The 20,152-nt window shown below is 33.8% G+C and overlaps 1 protein-coding gene across 1 annotated transcript; it reads right to left on the bottom strand.

Annotated features, from left to right (window-relative positions):
- Nucleotides 1-542: 542 nt before the first annotated feature.
- On the bottom strand, nt 543-19,631 carry CLIC2 (chloride intracellular channel 2). Its single transcript, XM_006218862.4, has 6 exons — nt 19,343-19,631; nt 11,913-12,022; nt 11,662-11,787; nt 3,315-3,421; nt 1,622-1,803; nt 543-850 (listed from the first exon to the last, which is right to left on the bottom strand). The coding sequence occupies exons 1-6, from the start codon at nt 19,397-19,399 to the stop codon at nt 689-691; spliced, it is 744 nt and encodes a 247-aa protein (XP_006218924.1). The 5' UTR covers nt 19,400-19,631; the 3' UTR covers nt 543-688.
- Nucleotides 19,632-20,152: the final 521 nt, after the last annotated feature.

The following is a 20,152-nucleotide window of genomic DNA, read 5'->3' as shown; positions in this document are numbered from 1 at the left end:
AAAGATCTAATTTCCTTTGCAACTTTGCCATATTTTTGCTTCTAATATTTAAAAAAATATTACTATGTTTTATCTAATGAGTGCTTGCTCATTTAACAACAATGTAATCTGGTCATAAAGTTCATATTCTCATCTCTGACTATGAGTTAGTCATATTTCTAGGTCTTGATCTTGATCTTTTCCTAGAGCTGATTTTTAAAAAATCATTCTTTTAAGATTTGCCTCTCTAATATGCTCACTCTCTGATTCATTATTCACATCATAAATAAACTTATGCATGTATTAAACTAGCAAAAACGTAAAATTGTTTTTAATGATTTAGATGGAAATGTTTCTAAGGAACAGTTTGAGATTGTGGCTATATGTCATTTGTAACTTCAACCATCTATTGACATGATGCATTCTGCATTCTAGGAATTTAATCAAATAACAAAAGATCTTTATGATTTCCATGTCATTTAAGATTACAATAGTTGTGTAATAGGAATTTTAAAAATTAAGTGAAAACATGGAGACCTTTAAAATACACAATGAGCAGATAGTTTGGATTAACTAGAGACAGAAAATATAGCATTGTTCATAAGAGAGTTGGACAGAAGAAACAATATTTTGCATATTCTTATTTCCAAGAAACTGTCTAATATGATAAGTGAAAAACAAATGAACTTCTTCTACTGAAAGAGCTGTTCTAACTCTTCTGTTTAGCCACACTTGCATAGGTATTTTCAATTTCTTTGTCTTCAGGACATGTGTGGGTAAATTCTTCACGGGCATAAGCATTGTGGAGATAGCGCCAGACACCTGAGAATTCTCCTGGAATGTCAAAGTCACGGTATTTCTTTGCAGCAACCTAGGGTTTTGGGGGAAAAAAGAAGAAAAAATCAGTTGGTAATAAGAGGAATCAGTAATATACCTAGTGTATAAAAACATATCTCAAGAGTCAAGATCATCAAGGACATGTTATCTGCACAAAAAGTACTACAAAATAAATTTAAAGAATCTTGGATTTACTACTTTAATATTTTGTCTACAAATGTAGACGAAACTCTATGCTTTTAATCATATTTATATCTATGCTGTATTTAATTATGAATATGTATAGAAGAAGGAAGCACAGGAAAAAGCACATATTTCTCCCCAGGACTAAAAGTTTCTTTAGGGTCCTGACAGTGTCTTATTTTTTATGTATTCTCTGTGTCTGGCATAGCACCTGAGATAGAATAAGTTCTGTTCAGTACAAATTTGTTAAATTAATGTTTATATCATAATATTAATAGCCCACATTATTGTCACTTGTTATGATCCAGACACTGTTCTAAGTATTTCACATACCTTAATTTATTTAATTTTCTCAACTATTCCATGAAATGGGTAGTATTACCCTTGTTCTATAGACAAGGCAGTAGAAAACACTTTAGGAAGAAAGAAACAGGCAGTTTTTATGCTTCCCAGAGGAGATAATTCTGGACTTTTCCTCTGAGGAGAAAAAGGAGACATACACTATGCATAATGATGATGACGAAGTCATCATATAAAAACCTCACACTGAATGGTCACTGTGCTTCCCGCTGGCAACTCCCAAATTGCTCCCAATCATTCAGCCTGCCCTATAAACACTTACTTTAATAATATTCAGTTTTGGTAACAAACTGCAGTCAGCCAGTGTCAGCTGATCCCCATCCAAGAACAATCTTCTGGAAACTGTGAGTTCCTCAGCACTGTCTGGATCAATTTCATCCAGAAGTGGGGTGTTTAAGTAGTCATCCAGACGCTTAAATTCTCTAATCAGAGATTTTTCAAAATCTGAGGCAATGAAGTCATAGGGTTACTTATAAATGTACTGTCTTCATGACTAAATACATTCTCAAAATGTTTTTCATATACTTAGATATCTCTGTCTATACACACTGTTTACACTGGCTCTTCAAAATATATATAGTTAACTAGAATGCTTAGCTACCCCCTAATAATACAGAATCAGATGTTTAATCAAATAGCGAGTGGAAATATTTTTGGACTTTTATTGAGGAGTTACATTGGGAGGAGTCAAAGAAAGAAAGAAAAGTAATATATATTATTACTTAACATAGAAGAGTCAGAAAGTGGAATCAGAAAATAATAGCTCTCATGACTCAGAGAATAGTAAACCTATTCAAGAATGCTTGTGGGAGATGGTAGGTGCTATGGTTTCAGAAATCTTAGAGGTACACAGGACTGGGAAAGTTGCGGGGGTTAAGAAATACAATCCTGCAGTTATTTCACATCTGGCATGTCAATGTTCTAATTGTGCAAGGTTGGTAATTGCTATATTGAATCTTAGGTTCTAAAGGCAATAAAACTTCATACAAAGGAATTTCAGAGGAGAGAACATTTCTCCAAAGAAGACATACAGATAGCCAACATGCACATGAAAAGATGCTCAACATCACTAATTATTAGAGAAATGCAAATCAAAACTACAATGAGGTATCACGTCACACCAGTCAGAATGGCCATCATTCAAAAGTCCACAAATGACAAATGCTGGAGAGGCTGTGGAGAAAGGGGAACCCTCCTACACTGCTGGTGGGAATGCAGTTTGGTGCAGCCACTATGGAGAACAGTATAGAGGTTCCTTAAAAAACTAACAATAGAGTTACCATATGATCCAGCAATGCCACTCCTGGGCATATATCCATAAAAGATAAAAAATCTAATTCAAAAAGATACATGCACCCCAATGTTCACAGCAGAACTATTTACAATAGCCAAGACATGTAAGCAACCTAAATGTCCATCAATGGATGACTAGATAAAGAAGATGTGGTATGTATATACAATGGAATAAAAAAGAATAAAATAATGTCACTTGCAGCAACATGGATAGACCTAGAGATTATCATAATAAGTGAAGTATGTCAGGCAAAGACAATAATCATATAATATCACTTATATGTGGAATCTTTAAAAAATGATACAAATTAACTTATTTATAAGACAGAAACAGACTCACGGACATAGAAAACTATCTTATGGTTCCCAAAGGGGAAAGGGGGTGGGGGGGTGAAGGGATAAATTAGGAGTTTGGAATTAACAGATAAACACTTCTACATATAAAATACAACAAGTTTCTTCTGTATAGCACAGGGAACTATATTTAATACCTTGTAATAACCTATAATGGAAAATAATCTGAAAAAGATTATATATATAATTAAAAAGATTATATATAGATGAATCACTTTGCTATTCACCTGAAACTAACACAAAATTGTAAATAAAATATATTTCAATTAAAAAAAGATTGGAGAAAAATTCAAAAAATGATATCTTACTCTTATTTGCCTCCTTTTGTGTATTCTTAATGTATGCAGAAAACTTGGCAAAGAGATTACATCCCACATCAAAGGACTCCTTGTTCTTGGGACTCAGGTGAGGATACCTTAAAAAGAAACATCACTGCACTATCATTCACACATAATAAGACAGAGACCAGGTGTCCTAGCTTGCATTCTACTGAGACTGGAGATTTTGGAAAACTGCTGGAAATTTAAGGTCCTGAGAAATCTCTCATTGGAAATACGTCTTTTCCCCAATCTGAGAATACTTTAGTTTCTAAATTTCACCAGGAAATCAGGTATCTGGAATTCAAAACTCATTTACCTATAGAAACAATGTTTCAAACAGCAGTTAGGTCCCTATATTTGCTCCTAACAGCCTACTTGGTGGAAGATATGGTGGTAATACATTTTCAAAGATAAATAGTATGAAAACACATGGCTCCAAATTAAAAAACACATAAAAAAATAAAGAGGATGAAGAAGATGGGGGAAAGTAGCCCAGATATCAGCCTCTTAGGTAATACAAAGTTAATTTAGCATGATAAAATAAAATAATGTAATAATGTAATTCACCACATTAACAACTTAGATAAGGAAAACTGTATGACCATGAATAGATGCCCAGAAAGTATTCAATGAAAATCAATTCCTATTCATAGAACCCCCCATTAGTAACTGGAAATGGTTCAACCAGACACTTAGCCATCTTCGTTGGTTCCTCTTTCTCTCTATATCCACATTTGATCCATAGGCAACTCCAGCCAGTCTACCTTTCAACATGTACCCAGAATCTGTCTATTGCTCACCCTCTCCATTGCTCCCTGCCTGGTGCAAAGCCTGTATTACTGCAGCAGCTTTTTATTAGTCTCCCACTGCCAAGCTTATCCCTCATACTCCTTGTCTATTATCTACCTGCTGTCAGAACAATCATGTTAAAATGTAAGTATATTATGTCTCTCCCTTACTCATTACCTTGCAATGTTCCCATCTCATTCAGACTCAGAGCTCAAGTCCTCACAGTATAGTCTGTCTACAAGGGCCAATATGATCTGACCCCACCTTACCTGTCTCATCACCTCTTCCTACTCTCTTCCTTACTTTGCTTCACACTGACCTCCTTGTTGTTCTTCAAATAGACCTGACAAGCTGCCACCCCAGGGCCTTTTAACTTGGTCTGCCCTTAAATAGAGTGCTTTTCCTGATATATGCACATGGCCTGCTCCCCCTCTTTTTTCAGGTCTTTTTATCTGTTATCTTCTCCTAAGTAAGGGCTTTCTCTGACCACCTTACCTGACATTGCAACCTCTACCCTGTCCCTAACACCCACTACTTTCCTCCCTTGATTTAGTTTTTCTTAGTATTTGTCATCATCTAAAATAGTTTATATTTTGCTTTTAAATCTTGCTTATTTACTGTCCTCCCTAACTAAAATGTAAGCTCTGCTAGAACAGAAAGTTTTTGCCCATTTTTTATTCCCTGATGTGTCTCAAGTGTCTAGAATAGTACCTGACACTTAGTAAATATTTGTCAAATGATTAAATTTATTAATTTCCTTAACTTGATAAAAAGTATCAATCAAACATTTTCAGCAAGCATCATTTTAAAAGATGAAATGTTAGAGCTATTTCTTTTAAAACCACTAAAGGATAAGGATAATCATGATCCCTACTGTTCTTTAACATTGTGCTGAATGTACTAACCAGTAAGACAAGTAAAAACACCATTTAAAACAGTGAGTCTACGTTTTTTACATTATATTTAGTAACAAAACAGGAATGCCTACAATTACTATTATAGTTGACATTGTTTTTGAGATTTTACCAAGTGGAAAAAGACAAAAACATAAAGCAATCAGTATTATTGGAAGAGAAGCAACAATATAATTATATACCTAGAAAAACCAAGAAAGTATAGGAAAAATTTCTAGAATTAATGAGCTATTTTTGATAAGGTGGCTAAATACAAGTCAAACATTTTAGAAATAACTTTTATATGCTAGCAATAACCAGAAATAAATGGATATTAGCAGCATATTAAATTTACAATAGTAACAAAAGTATAAAATATTTAGCAATAATTTAATACAAAGTGTATAGAACAAATAAAAAAGCATAACAAAATAAAATATCATGAAAGAACATAAGACAGGCACTTAGGTTGATAACCTAAGTATCTGTCAGCAAAAGGCTGGATAAAGAAGATGTGGTTTTATACACACACATACACTGGAATATTACTCAGCCATGAGAAAGAAGGAAATCCTGCTATTTGAGCCAACATGAATGGATCTTAAGAGCATTATGTTAAGTGAGACAGGCTGCACAGAGAAAGACAAACATTGTATGACATCACTTACATGTGGAATCATGAAAAGCCAAACTCATAAAAACTGAGATTAGAATCGTGGTCACAAGAGGCTGAGGACTGGAGGAAATGGGGAGATGTTATTTAAGAGTAAAAACTTGTAACTGGCGGATAAGTAAGCCCAGGAAATCTAATCCACAGTATTGTGATTATTGTCAACCATACTCTATTATAAATTTCAAAGTTTCTAATACATTAGATCTTCACTGTTATCACCACAAAAAAGAAATAATAATTATTTTATGGGATAAAGGTGTTAGCTGATGCTATGGGGGTAATCATATTGCAATATATAAATGTATCAAATCAACATGTTGTATACCTTAAACCTAAATAAACAATGTTGTATGACAATCATATCTCAATTTTAAAAAACAAAAAGAACAGAAGATGATACCCAAACAAATATACAAATCAAGTCCTCTGATGGGATGAATTCACGTCATAAAAATGAAATTTGTTCAAATAGTAATACAAATTAAATGCAATTTCAATTAAAAGCCCAATTTTTAAAAACTGAGATAAAATTCACATAATATAAAGCTCACCATTTAAACTATTTTTAAATGCATGAGTCATTGTTTTTTAGTACAGCCACAGCATTGTGCAATCACCACCCCTATCTATTTTCAGAACATTTTCATCACACAGAAAGGAAACTGTGCTCACATTAAGCAGTTTCTCCCCATTTACTCCTCTTCCCATCCCCTGGAACCACTAATCTTTCTGTCTCTATGCGCTTGTTTATTTGGGGCACTTTATGTAAATGGAATCATACAATGTGTGGTCATTTGTGTTTGGCTTCTTTTACTTAGTATAATGTCTCAAGGTTCATTTTTTTTGGTATGTATCAGGACTTCATTCCTTTTTGTTGATGAATAATATTTCATTGTATGCATATATCACATGTTGTTTATCCAATAATCAAATGGATATTTGTGTTGTTTTTACCTTTTAGCTAGTATGAATACTTTTGCTATGAAAAGCTGCATACATGTTTTTGTTTCAATATCTATTAGAAATAATAAATGAATGCAATAAAGTTGCAGGATACATGATGAATCTGCAGTAATCTATGGTTTACGTATACTCTAATAATAAACTATTAGAAAGAGAAATTAAGGAAACAATCCCATTTACAATCATATAAAAAAAATAAAATACCTTGGAATAAACTTAACCAAGGAGGTGAAAAGCCTATTCTCTAAAAACTATAAAATATTGATTAGGGAATTTGAAAATGGTATAAAGAAATGGAAAGATATCTTGTAATGTTGAACTGGGAGAATTAATAATGTTAAAATTTCCACATTGCCCAAAGCAATCTACAGATTTAGTGCAAACCCTATCAAAATACCCATGACATTTTTCACAAAACTAGAACAAGTAATCCTAAAATGCATATGGAACTATGAAAGACTCTGAAATGTCAAAGTAATCTTGAGAGAAAAAGAACAAACCTGGAGGTATCACATACTCTGACTTCAGACTATACTACAAAGCTACTGGCATCAAAACAGCATAATATTGGCACAAAAACAGACACATAAATCAATGGAACAGAATAGAGAGTCAAGAAATAAACCAATGCGCTTACAGTCAATTAATATATGACAAACGAGGCAAGACTATATAATGGAAAAAGACCGTGTCTTTAATAAGTAGTGCTGGGGAAAGTGGACAGCTACATGTAAAACAATGAGATTATAAAACTTTTTCACACCATATGCAAACAATTAACTCAAAGTGGATTAAAGACCTAAATGTAAGACCTAAAACCATAAAACTCCTAGAAAAGAAGATAGGCAGAACCCTTTGACCTAAATCATAGCAATTTGTTTCTTTTGCATCTTTCTCCTAAGGTAAAAGATACCAAAGCAAAAAACAAAAACAAAAACAAATGGGGGACCTAGTTGAACTTAAAAGATATTGCGCAGAAAAGGAAACCATTGGCAAAACGAAAAGACAGCCTATTGGATGGAAGGAAATATTTGCAAATGATATGACAATAAGAGGTTAATATCCAAAGTTTATAAACATTTCAGAAAACTCTATATCAAAAAGAAAAAAGCAACCCAATTGAAAAGTGGGCATTGTGGTTTTGATTTGCATTTTGCTAATAGCTGATGACATTAAGCATCTTTACATGTGCTTATTAGCCATTTTTATATATTCTCTGAGAAATGTCTACTCAAATCCTTTGTCCATTTTTAAATTAAGTGTCTTTCTGATGTTGAATTGTAAGAGTACTTTAAATATTTTGGATACTAGTCACATACAAAGGAACCCCCATGATGTTATCAGCTTATTTTTCTTCAGAAAATTTGCAGACCAGGAGGAAATGGCATGATATATTTTAAGTGCTGAAAGGGAAAAACCTACAACTTAGGATACTCTACCCAGCAAAGTTATCAATTAGAAGGAGAGATAAAAACTTCTCAGACAAGCAAAAATGAAAAGAGCTCATCAATATTAAACCAATCCTAGAAAAGTGTTAAAGGGTCTTCTCTAAAGGGAAAAGACTCTTTGTTTTTCTCTTTAGAATTGTCTCTTTGTCATTAACTTTTGCCATTTTAACTATGATATGCCTTGGTATGGGTCTCTTTGAGTTTATCTATTTGGGACTCTCTGTGATTCCTGTGCCTGGAAATGTTTCCTTCTTCAGCTTTGGGAAGTTTTTAGACATAATTTAATCAAATACTTTTTGTACCCCTTTCTCTCTCTTTTCTCCTTTGGAGATCCCTATAATGTAAATGTTAGTTCTCTTGATGTTGCCTCAGAGGTCCATTGAACTTTTCTCATTTTTTAAAATTTGTTTTTCCTTGTGCTAGTCTGATTGGGTGATTTTCATTATTCTATCATCCATATCATCTAATTTATCTATCTTTTCTTTTGTTGCATGTGCTTTTGGTGTCATTTTTAAGAATCCATTGCCAAATACAAGGTCCTGAAGATTTACCTGTATATTTTCTTCCAAAAGTTTTATAGTTTTAGCCCATGCATTAGGTCTTTGATGTACTTTGAGTTAATTTTTCTATATGGTGTGAGATAAAGGTCTAATTTTATTCTTTGGCATGTGAATGTGAATATCTAATTGTCCCAGGAACACTTGTTGGAGACACTATTCTTTCACCATTGAATGTTTTTTGGCACTCTTGAAAATTGATTGACCATAGATTTATGGGTTTATTTATGTACTTTCATTTCTATTCCAATGATCTTTAAGTATATTATTATGCAAGTACTGCAATGTTTTGATTACTGTAGCTTTGTAGTAAATTTTGAGACTCAGGAGGTGTGAGTCCTCTCATTTTGTTTGTCTTTATCAAGACTATTTTAGCTATTTGTGGTCTCTTGCAATTCCATATGAATTTGAGGATTGGCCTTTTCATCTCTGTAAAAATACCATTGGGATTTTGGTTGGTACTGCACTGAATTAGTAAATCCCTTTGGGGAATTTTTCTATATGAATAATATGAAGTCTCCTCACCCATGCATATGGAATGTTTGTATGGGTTAAACTGTGTCTCCCCAAAAACATATGTTGAAGTCATAAACTCCAATACTTCATTATGTAACTTTATTTTGAAATAGGATTGTTACTGAAATAGTTAGGATGAGACCATAATGGAGTAAGGTGGGCCCATTAAACCAATATGACTTGTATCCTTTAAAAAGAACACCTTGTGAAGATACAGAGACATAGGGAGAATGCCATGTGAAGATGGAGGATTGGAGCTATGTATCTACAAGACAATGATTGCTGGAAAATCACAAGAATCTAGGTAGAAGCAAAGAAGGATACTTCTCTTATACATTTCTGAGAGTATGGCCCTGCTGATACCTTGACTTTAGACTTCTTGCTTCCAGAACTGCAAGACAAATTTCTGTTATTCTAAGCCACTCTGTTTGTGGCACTTTGTTATGGCAGCCCTCAGAAACTAATAAATATCTTTCCATTTATTTAGATCTTTAAATTATTCCAGCAATGGTTTGTAGTTTTCTGTGTACAAGTTTTTATCCTCTTTGGTTAAATTTATTTCTAAGCATTTTATTATTTATGATGTCACTGACAAATTCACCTATTAATCAGGGAAATGCATACTAAGGTATCAATGAAGTATCACTATACCCATCAGGTTGCCACAAGTTTTAAAAGAAAGATAGCACATAGTATTACAGATATGTGGGGAAAGAGTACCTTCATACACTGATGGGCAAAGCAGTAAAAAATTGTAAAGCTATATACCATTTTAATTTTGCTGCTGGGAGCGTATCCCACAGGAATAAAAACACCAGTATATAAAGACATATGAGCAAGCATGTTATTAAAACACTGGGGGTGAGGATATAGCTCAAGTGGTAGAGTGCATGCTTAGCATGCATGAGGTCCTGGGTTCAATCCCCAGTACCTCTTCTAAAAATAAACAAACTTAATTACCTCCTCCCACTGCAAAAATAAAATAATAAATAATACAATAAAAAATCACTGCTTGTAGTGATTTTAAAAATGTAAGAAAGGGGAATGTTTATCAGTAGAAGAATAGTTTAGCAACTTGTAGCACATCTGTGACATGGACTATTATGGAGCCATTAAAATAATGAGTTAAATCTGTACCAGTATAGCTGAAGAAATGAGATAAGCAAGAAGCAATTTACTTATGAAGTAAATTATGCTTACTATTATTATGCTCATATGAACATAGAAAAAGATATGGAAAGATACACAATGATTTTTTCACTAGTTACTTTTGGGTGCAAGAAAAGGTTGGGGACCAGATAGTAAAGGAAGGTGGATGAGGGGAAAAGAACAAAGTAAGACTTGATACTTATTGGACAAACTTGGAACAGGTGCTTAAAATCTAAGAAATCGTCAATAACAGATGAAAGAGATCTAGAATAGGCACACAGGAAAAATCTAAAATAGTATCCCTAGTTTCTTAGGTAGGAAGAATTACGGACCAATAGAACTTGTGTGTATGTGTATATATATGTGTGTGTGTGTGTGTGTGTGTATGACTAAGACTATTTTTAGTGCAATTTTAAGTTTACGGCCAGACTGCTGACCAATTAAAACTGTGAGATAATAAATGAGTGACATTTTAAGAGTGAATTTGTTGCACAGCAATAAAAAATGAATGCAGCAGGCTTATTGTTTCCAGACACTATCATTTTGGGGCAGAGATATACAGCTGTCATTCAAGTATAGTCAGCACAGTTATGGCCTCTGGCTAACTGTGAGAACTGTTTCCTGGCCCCTACCTCTTGTGTTGGGTATATTCTATCTTCATGCCATCAGTGATATAAGACTAGTCGTGACCAGTCCTTATGAACTATACAATGTTATTACCCCATGCCCTCACTCTGATTCCACCATGGGTTTCTTCTCTATTTCTATACTACAGAGAATTTACTTTCTTATTTTAAATATGCTACACATTTAAAAATAATTTAAAATGTTACATCGATTGTCTTTGTGCATTTGAAGTTGAAGGGGGAAGTTTATACATAATAGACTATATTTCTCAAACTGAAGAGCTAAAAGGTCAGACTGGATTAAAGGCTATTTCTAAATTGTAGATCTTCTGAGGGCTCTACAATAAAATAAATCTGATTTCTATCAGTATAAATGCCCCCAAACATGATTATGGATCAGATAATGTGGCTGAGATTAAATGTAGCCTAAATTTACCCATCTTTCCCAGGTTTCCAAGTCTATCCTTTGCCCTTTCCTAATATACTACTTGCATCTCATAAAGTTTTAACAGCTTTACATATATTAAATAAATAATTCTGTAGTAAAGTTTTCTAATCATATATGATGGGATCTTAGCAAATTTTTCTAGAAAGATAGCAAAAGAGAAGTCTGACATTGAAAAAGAGTTAGATGTTTAGAAGTAAGAATACTCAATCTGAAGTAAATAAGTCAATATAATAGATTATTTCATGAACAATAATATCCTATAAAATGCTGTACCTTGGAGGAGCCAGTGTCTGTTCTAGAAACTCCTCAATTTTAATGAAGTCTGTTTTCAACTCCTTGTTATACACCAGGAAGGGAGGATTGGTACCTGGGGCTAAGTCCTTCAGCTCTTCAGGTTTTCTATGGTTATTGAAAATAAGCAGAGTTAGGCCGTTAGATAAACTACACATTATACAAACACCAACATTGTATTGTTATCTACTGATTTTAATCCCCAGAATGAAACATGTCCTGATTTTTCTTACCTGGTCATGTCAACAGTAGTCACATTGAATTTAACTCCTTTAAGCCAGAGGATCATAAAAAGGCGTTGGCAAAAGGGACAGCTTCCAATACTCTCCCCATCACTTCCAGCCTATTAAGATAAAGAAAAGCCTCATTCATTCATTCATTTGCTCAACAAGTATGTATTGAGTGCCTTACCAGGAAATGATAGTGCTTAATCTCATGAATTCTACCATCTGTGGGCAGAGAGAGATAGTGAATCCAGTAATCTCATTGTATGTACAATTACAAATGTGATGAATATATAACAATAAATAATACATTTTATATATTGCCAGAATGTATATAACCATTTCCTATTGAACCATTTTAGATATTCCAAAATTTTTGCTATCCAAAGTACTTTAGCAACAAATATTTCTGAGCATATAACTTGTTCCATTTTTGAGATTGTATCTTTAGAGCTAATCTTTAAAATGAGAATGCTGAGTAAAGAGTATGTGCATTTTCCATTTTGGTAGATCTTGCAAAATTTCCTTCTTCAAAGGTATTTCCTATATGTTCCTTGGCCATTTGATTTCCTTATTCTGTGAATTGTTTGTTGATGACAATTTTACATTTTTTTTAAGGTGATGACTTTTTCCTTATTACTTTGGAAAAAATTGCTTTTATACTAAAGATGCTATCTCTTTTTGATACATGTTATATGTAATTTTAAAAATATGTCTTGCATAAAATTTTAATTTTACATAAAATCTTACATTGTTTTCCTTTATGCAGTCTGGTTTTTCTGATCTTCTTATATGGCCATTAAATACATCATGATTGCAAAGAAAAAATTACTTTCCTGTTTTGTTTTACTATAAAGATATTTTCTCATTTTTTCCTCTAGTACATTTATGACTTAATTTTTACATTTGTTTCATCTATTTGGCATTTATTTTGGCATAAGAAGTGCACTAGGACTCCAGGTTTATTTTTTTTTATAAATAGTTGTCAACATCCTTCATTTAAAAATTCATCTTTCTCCCACTGATTGAAAACAACACACTTTTCTGCTTTAAAATTTTATACATATTTACATTTATCTATGGGTCTTATATTCATTTATTCATTCACTCTCCCAATAAATATTTACTGAAAAATAATTGTGTTTAACATAAACCAGACATAATTATATATGTACATAGACATATATATAATTATACATTGTATAATGTACATATGTATATAATACCCCCAAATTTAACTTTCAGGTTTTTTTAAACTTTGTTTTAAACTAAGATAAATTCTTTGAAGGAAGGACATGCATGTTATGAGTGTGTAACAGAGAAACACAATCTATATGGGATCTGTCAGGGAAGACATTTCCTAAGGAAGCTGCATTTGAACTGAGTTCAAAGGGTAAGAGTAAACCAGGTGAATGGGCATGAAGAGGGCATTCTAGAACAAGAGAATAGCATATCCAAAGGTTTTGCAACAGGCTTGCACATGACATACATAAGGAACCGAATGAAAGAGGGTCAATGTGGCTGGTATTTAAAGTGAGGGAGAGAAGAGAAAAATGCAATAAACTGGACTACCTCAAAGCTAAAGTCTACTTTTTGAAAGAACTGTAAAGAAAATGAAAAATGTCTTGTATCCAAAATATATAAAAATATGAATAAAGAACTCTTACAATTCAATAAAAACTATCCAACTTAAAATGGGCAAGAAATTTAAATACTTTACAAAAAATATACAGATGGTAAGTAAGGACATGCAAAAATGCTCAACATCATTAGGGAATGTCAAATTAAAATCACAATGGGATACAACTACACATAAATTAGAATAATGGAAATTAAAAATAGTGACCATACCAAGTATTGGCAGGAATGTAGATCAACTGGAACTGATATACTGTTGTTGAGAGTGTAAAATGGTACACCTGTTTTATAAAGAGTTTTTCAAAGTTAAAAATGTACCTACTATATGACCCAGCAATTCTAATCCTAGATTCTTACCCAAGAGAAATGAAAGCATATAGGCATAGAAAGACTTGTACATGAATGTTCATAGCAACTCTATTCATAATAGCCCCAAACTGGAAACAACATAAATGTCCTTCAGTGGGTGAATGAATAAACAAATATGGTACCACTCATGCAGCTGAAGACTTCAGCAATAAAAAAGGAATGAACTATTGCTGCATATAGCAATATGGGCAAATCTCAAAATAATTATACTGAGTGACAGAAGCCAGACCACCGCCCTCCCCCAAATAAAGAGTACATACTGTATGATTCAATATAGAAAATTTTACAAAATACAAACCAATATCTCCTTAAAGAAAGCAGATCAGTGCTCATCTGGCAAGGGGGTATGGGGTAGGGTTGGGAAGATTGACAGCAGAGAGATACAAGGGGACTTTCTGAGATGATGGAAATATTCTATATTTTGATTGGAGTAGTGGTTATGTGTATACATTTGTGAAAAGCCATTTGATTGTGCACTTAAAATAAGTTCATACTATTTTATGTAAATTATACCTCAATAAAATGTATTACAATAGAAAAGTACAAAAAGAAGAACAGAAAAACCTCAAATAAATGATATTATGCAGAGGCTGCAGATACTGCAATGACAAAGGAAAGGGTATAACCATGGAAGGGGGTGATAATAAAGTCAAGGATTAGGACGTCTAAAGAAAATATAGGTCAGTGTGTGGAGTAAAAAAACGGGGAAGAAATTCAGTTTGGGATATGTCGAGGTTGAAGTGTCTAAAACGTGAATCTCTCATGAAGACAATACATCATATATTGAAGTGTTAACCCCCAATGTGATTGTATTTGGAGGTGAAGTCTTTGGGAAATAATAGGTTTAGATGAGGTCATGAAGGTATAATGGCTTTATAAGGAGAGACCAGGGAGCTTCATTCCTCTTTCTCTCCCCTCACGGTGCATGCAAGGACACAGCAAGAAGGCACCTATCTATAATAAGCCAGGAAGAGAGTCCTCATCAGAAACTGACCATGCTAACACCTTGATCTTGGACATAATTCTTATTTTTGGCAAATTTTCCTTTTCCTGGCAGTGAGTGTGACAGAGGAAATGTTTGTTGTTGCTCTTTTGTGGTGTCAGGGAGTGAAGAGATATGGGAAAAGGCAACAAAACTTGGCAGCTGAACTTCTTTGTAACAGAGGTCAGACTAAGTATCCAATCATAACTGGGCTTAGTGAGTGGAAACTTGATTGGGGTGGGAGGCAGGAAAAAGAATGAAGTCTGACAATAGATACAGCAGGAAGGGTGGATCGCCTTTGGCAAAAGGAAAGTCAAAACAGTAAGGTGTGGGGGAAATGCAGTACAATTTTACAGGAAAACTGAATTTTTTTCTGTTTATAATAAGTGCCATCACGCACAAGTTTAGGATGTAAATTTCCTAGCCTGATTGATGAATTACCTACTTAAGTATCTTTTGTTGGCAAAGACAGAATGTGGTCGTTCACCAAAACATTCACAGGGAACTATGTTTAATATCTTGTAGTAACTTATGGTGAAAACTTTTTTCCTTTGTGTTTGTGATCTAAGTTTATAAACATGTAAAATAATAATGGCCATAATATCTGACACATGTTGAGTGTTTACTGTGTTAACAACTACTGTGTCTTATATATTTATTTTATTTAATCTTCACAATGAAGATGATCCTGTGAAGTAGGTTCTTGTTTCACAGAGGAGGAAATTGAGGCTCAGAGAAGCTGATTTGCTAAAGTACATTCAGCTACACAAGAGTTGATGACATATATACTCTTCTCATGTAGCTAACCCAGGACTGTCTACTCCAGAATCCACACTCAAACACTGCTTTCTCCCATCTAATAGTTTTTTTTTAATTTTTATCGAACTATATTCAGTTCACAATGTTGTGTCAATTTCTGGTGCACAGCACAATGCTTCAGTCATACATGAACATACATATATTCATTTTCATATTCTTTTTCACTATAAGTTACCACAAGATATTGAATATAGTTCATTGTGATATACAGTATGAACTTGTTGTTTATCTGTTTTATGTAGTTAGTGTCTGCAAATCTCAGACTCCCAATTAATCCCTTACAATCCCTTCCCCACTGGTAACCACAAGTTTGTTTTCTATGTCTGAGAGTCTGTTTCTATTTTGTAAATAAGTTCATTTGTCTTTTTTTCTTTAGATTACACATATAAGTGATCTCATGTGGTATTTTTCTTTCTCTTTCTGGCTAAATTCACTTAGAATGACATTCTCCAGGGACATCCATGTTGCTGAAAATGGCGTTATGTTGTTTTTATGGCTGAGTAGTATTCCATTGCATAAATATACAATTTCTTTATCCAGTCATCTGTCATTGGACACTTAGGTTGTTTCCATGTCTTGGCTATTGAAATAGTGCTGCTATGAACATTGGGGTGCATATATCTTTTTTAATTAAGGTTCCCTCTGGATATACGCCCAGAAATGGGATTGCTGGATCATATGGTAAGTCTATTTTTAGTCTTTTGAGGAATCTCCATACTGTTCACCACAGTGGCTGCACCAAACTGCATTCCCACCAGCAGTATAAGAGGGTTCCCTTTTCTCCATAGCCTCTCCAGAATTTGTCATTTGTGGACTTTTGAATGATGGCCATTCTGACTGGTGTGAGGTGATACCTCATTGTAGTTTTGATTTGCATTTCTCTGATAATTAGCAATATTGAGCATTTTTTCATGTATCTATTGGCCATTTGTATGCCTTCATTGGAGAATTTCTTGTTTAGGTCTTCTGCCCATTTTTGGATTGGGCTGTTTGCTTTTTTCTTACCATCTAATAGTTTTGTTGGATTTTTAAAATTAAGCAGTCTTTATGATAGTGTTTATGATAGTTATAAGAGAATTTGAAAATAGTCTGAACATTCAGAGAAAAGTAACATTTCTTTCTTGTTTTCCACATAGATAATTTTTTTCAAAACATTTATCAAGATTAAAATATTACATTCAGGATTTTGGTCCAAATATTAGGGTCTATAACATTACCTACAAATCTACTAAAACTTAATTTTAGGCTGGTGGAGAATAGAAAAACTCCATTTATCAATGAACAACAAACCAATAAGGTAAATTCTACATTTGGAGAAAATAAAACATGTGTTAGAAATTCCTTTGTTTTTAGTTCCTGGATATAAATCTTGTGCAAATCATTCAGAGCTGAAAGGCAATTTTTTCACTGACTACATGGAACACATAGGGATGTGTGATAGAAATTCTTAATTGTGACAGGAAAGTACTTACTTTCTTGTAGGGATCCCTTTAGTGGTAATGGGGAAGTTGTGGTAGGGTTTTTAAGCGACATAGTCAGAAGTAGTTGGGGAAATTACATACTTATTTAATCTTTAGAAAGATACCAAATTATCTATAAGTGAGATATGATTGGTAAAGAGTAGTGCTTTTTAAACTTACTCATTAATATTTTTCACCCTTCTCAATCCCCATTCCCTCTCCCAGTATCTTCCACGAAACTTCCAGGGATCTTCGGAATACATATTAAAGCAAAGCAAAACAAAAACCTGAACCAAATTATACTCAAGTATCTTCCAGAAAATCTGTAACTTGTATTAATGTCATTAGATAAGCTTACATCTAAAGGAGTTTATCTGATGAAATTCTGGGAACTTTTACTAAAAAGTGTGCCAAATTGAAACCAATTGAATAAGATTAGGCACAACTATTATAAAAGACTAGAATCTTAACACAGCCATTCACTAGCTATGTGACCTGAGACAAAGTTACCTAGCTACTCTTTTCTTTAGTTTCTGTATCCATAAAATAGAGTTAATCATAAACCACTTAGCACAGTGCCTGCCATATAGTAAATACTCAATAAGTGATTACTTATTTTAATCTGAAAGTTATTACTTAATTCAACATTTGCTTATCCAGTGTGTGATTTGCTAATGTCTCCTGCCTAGATTACTACCCAAACATGGGAAGTCTATAAGGATAAACACACAACTGGCTAGAGGAGTTTGATTGGATTGAACGAAAAAGCTTAGACAAAAGAAACACTTCAGTTACCCTATGAAGAAACATATTACCTCTGGTTTGGAATTGGTAGATGTAAAAAGCCAGTTAAGATATTAAAGCCTATTTACATTGTATCTGAGCAGTCACATGTTTTATTAGAATCCAGAGATAAGAGAAGTAGCTCTTATATCCCATAGTCCAGAAAACACTTAGAGTATTTTGCTATGCAAGAATTTGAGTTTCTCTCCTGTAATTTTGAAAAGGTAGGTTAATTGTGTCCTTGGTGTATATATGTGACTAGTTGCTAAATATTTTTAAATGATTATAAAAATATTACTTTGGCCAACAGGTGTTAAACCTAATATTTGGTAAGCACACCTTATTTTATGTCTTTCTAAGCCATAAAGAGGCAATGTAGTTTTAGAGGTAAGTTACATAATTTTATTGCCTTAACTTACTTATCTAGAAATAATGAGGGCAATATTACTACAATGAGGAGCACTACTATCACCACTACTTCTGATGATACTACTATACTACTATTAACCTATCTCCTAAGTTGTTGTCAGGACTAAATGAGATAATATATGTAAAGTGTTTAGAAAAAGGTCAGGCATGATATAAGAGTTTGTAATTATTATTATCACCATCCTGAATACTTCTAATAGTCAATGATAATATGAGAAAAATACTTAATACAGGCAAAGATTAAGGAAACTAGGTAATTTCTACTTGGAATAACCCATACAGAATTATTTCCTTTTCTTGATGAGCTAATTTAGAAACACATGTTCCTTTTTTCTGCTTTAGGGGTTTTCCAAAGGGCTTTTCTGAAAAATTAATACATTAAAAAAAAAACAACCAAGGCAAAATGCCTCCTCCACACATACAGGCACACAAATTCCTGGCTATTTCCTCCCATAGGGTCCATGTAACCCTGCTGTGATGTTCATCCATTGTGAGATAATTTTAGAAATCTCTATTTGGACTATGTGTTGGCTCTCTTCTCCTTAAATTCAGGTCTTCTAAAACCTATCTCATAAAACACAGGTTGTGAGAGCTGGAAAGCCCTTAAGGATCATTTTGTTGGGCTCCTTCATTTTATAGATAGAAAAACAAAGAGGGACAGAGGGATTTTCCCAGGGTTACATAGGAATGCACTAACAATACAATTTAGTTTTTCTGACTACCAGTCAGTCTAGTTGTCTTTCCACCATGTGTTCTTCCCTTTCTCAGATGAGATGTTTTTATATTGTTATCTAAGAGCAGCCAAACACCCAGACATTCTTCTAGGAATCAAAGTAGGTATATAATTGCAAAATTATTTCCTATTTCTAGCCCAAATGTTGAATTTTTAAAAAGAGGCTGAGGTTCAGTGCCAAGAAGTAATACATTCTGTAAGCTGTTATTACAGCTAGAAAACTTACCTTCACAAAAAGCTCAATTTCAGGGTCTGCTTGACTGCTGGGCCTCGGGCCTGCCATTTTTCTATTTTTACTGCCAGTTGTCAGTCCCTTGCCTTCTGTACAGTCCACAGTACTCACAAATTCTTTTCTTCCAGTTTTAGTCAAAGGCTTAAATGACGGTTGTGCTTTAAAAGGAAAGTTCAGCTTATAGTGGACTGAGTCAGAGCTGGGCCACTCTCTCAAGAGGTGGGGTGCAGAAAATTCTAGATGCTTGGGAACAGCTCTTGAATTCTTTTTCCTCTTCCTCTTCACCAAACATTTGAATTAAGGAGGAGCCTTAGGGGTGTGTATAAACTGGCTGCCTAGAAGGGTGGGGGTGTTTCCAGAGAGGCTTCAATGTTATGAGTCAGCATAGGAGAAGCACATACACACAAACACACACATGCAGTTTCAATATACCAAGCAGACCAGATGTTCTCTAGACCCTCCCTTTGAATCCTGGGCTCCATGCCCAGAAAATGGCCTTCTTGTGCTGTTCTTGTAACCCGAAAGCAGCAAAAAGCTCTTCCAGGAAAAGGGCCAGAAATGACTCAAGTTTCATCATTGAAAAGAATGTTTATCTAATGACATTCTCTAAACGGCGGCTTTAAAAAAAAAAGTGTACTTCAGCAAATGTCTTCTCCCTCAATTTTACTGCTGACATAGCCAGATTTCCCTTCTGGGTTGCAAATTTCCCTTCTCTTCTATACTTAGGGAATGTTCACTGGGTTGGTTGAGTCTGGGGACTGACTTCTTTTTCGTGTCCCACCTCATTCTTTACTTCTGGGAAGT

This window comes from Vicugna pacos, chromosome X (genome assembly GCF_048564905.1).
Source record: "Vicugna pacos chromosome X, VicPac4, whole genome shotgun sequence".
In the NCBI taxonomy this organism is placed as follows: domain Eukaryota; kingdom Metazoa; phylum Chordata; class Mammalia; order Artiodactyla; family Camelidae; genus Vicugna; species Vicugna pacos.
This window is presented reverse-complemented; position numbering and strand designations above follow the sequence as displayed.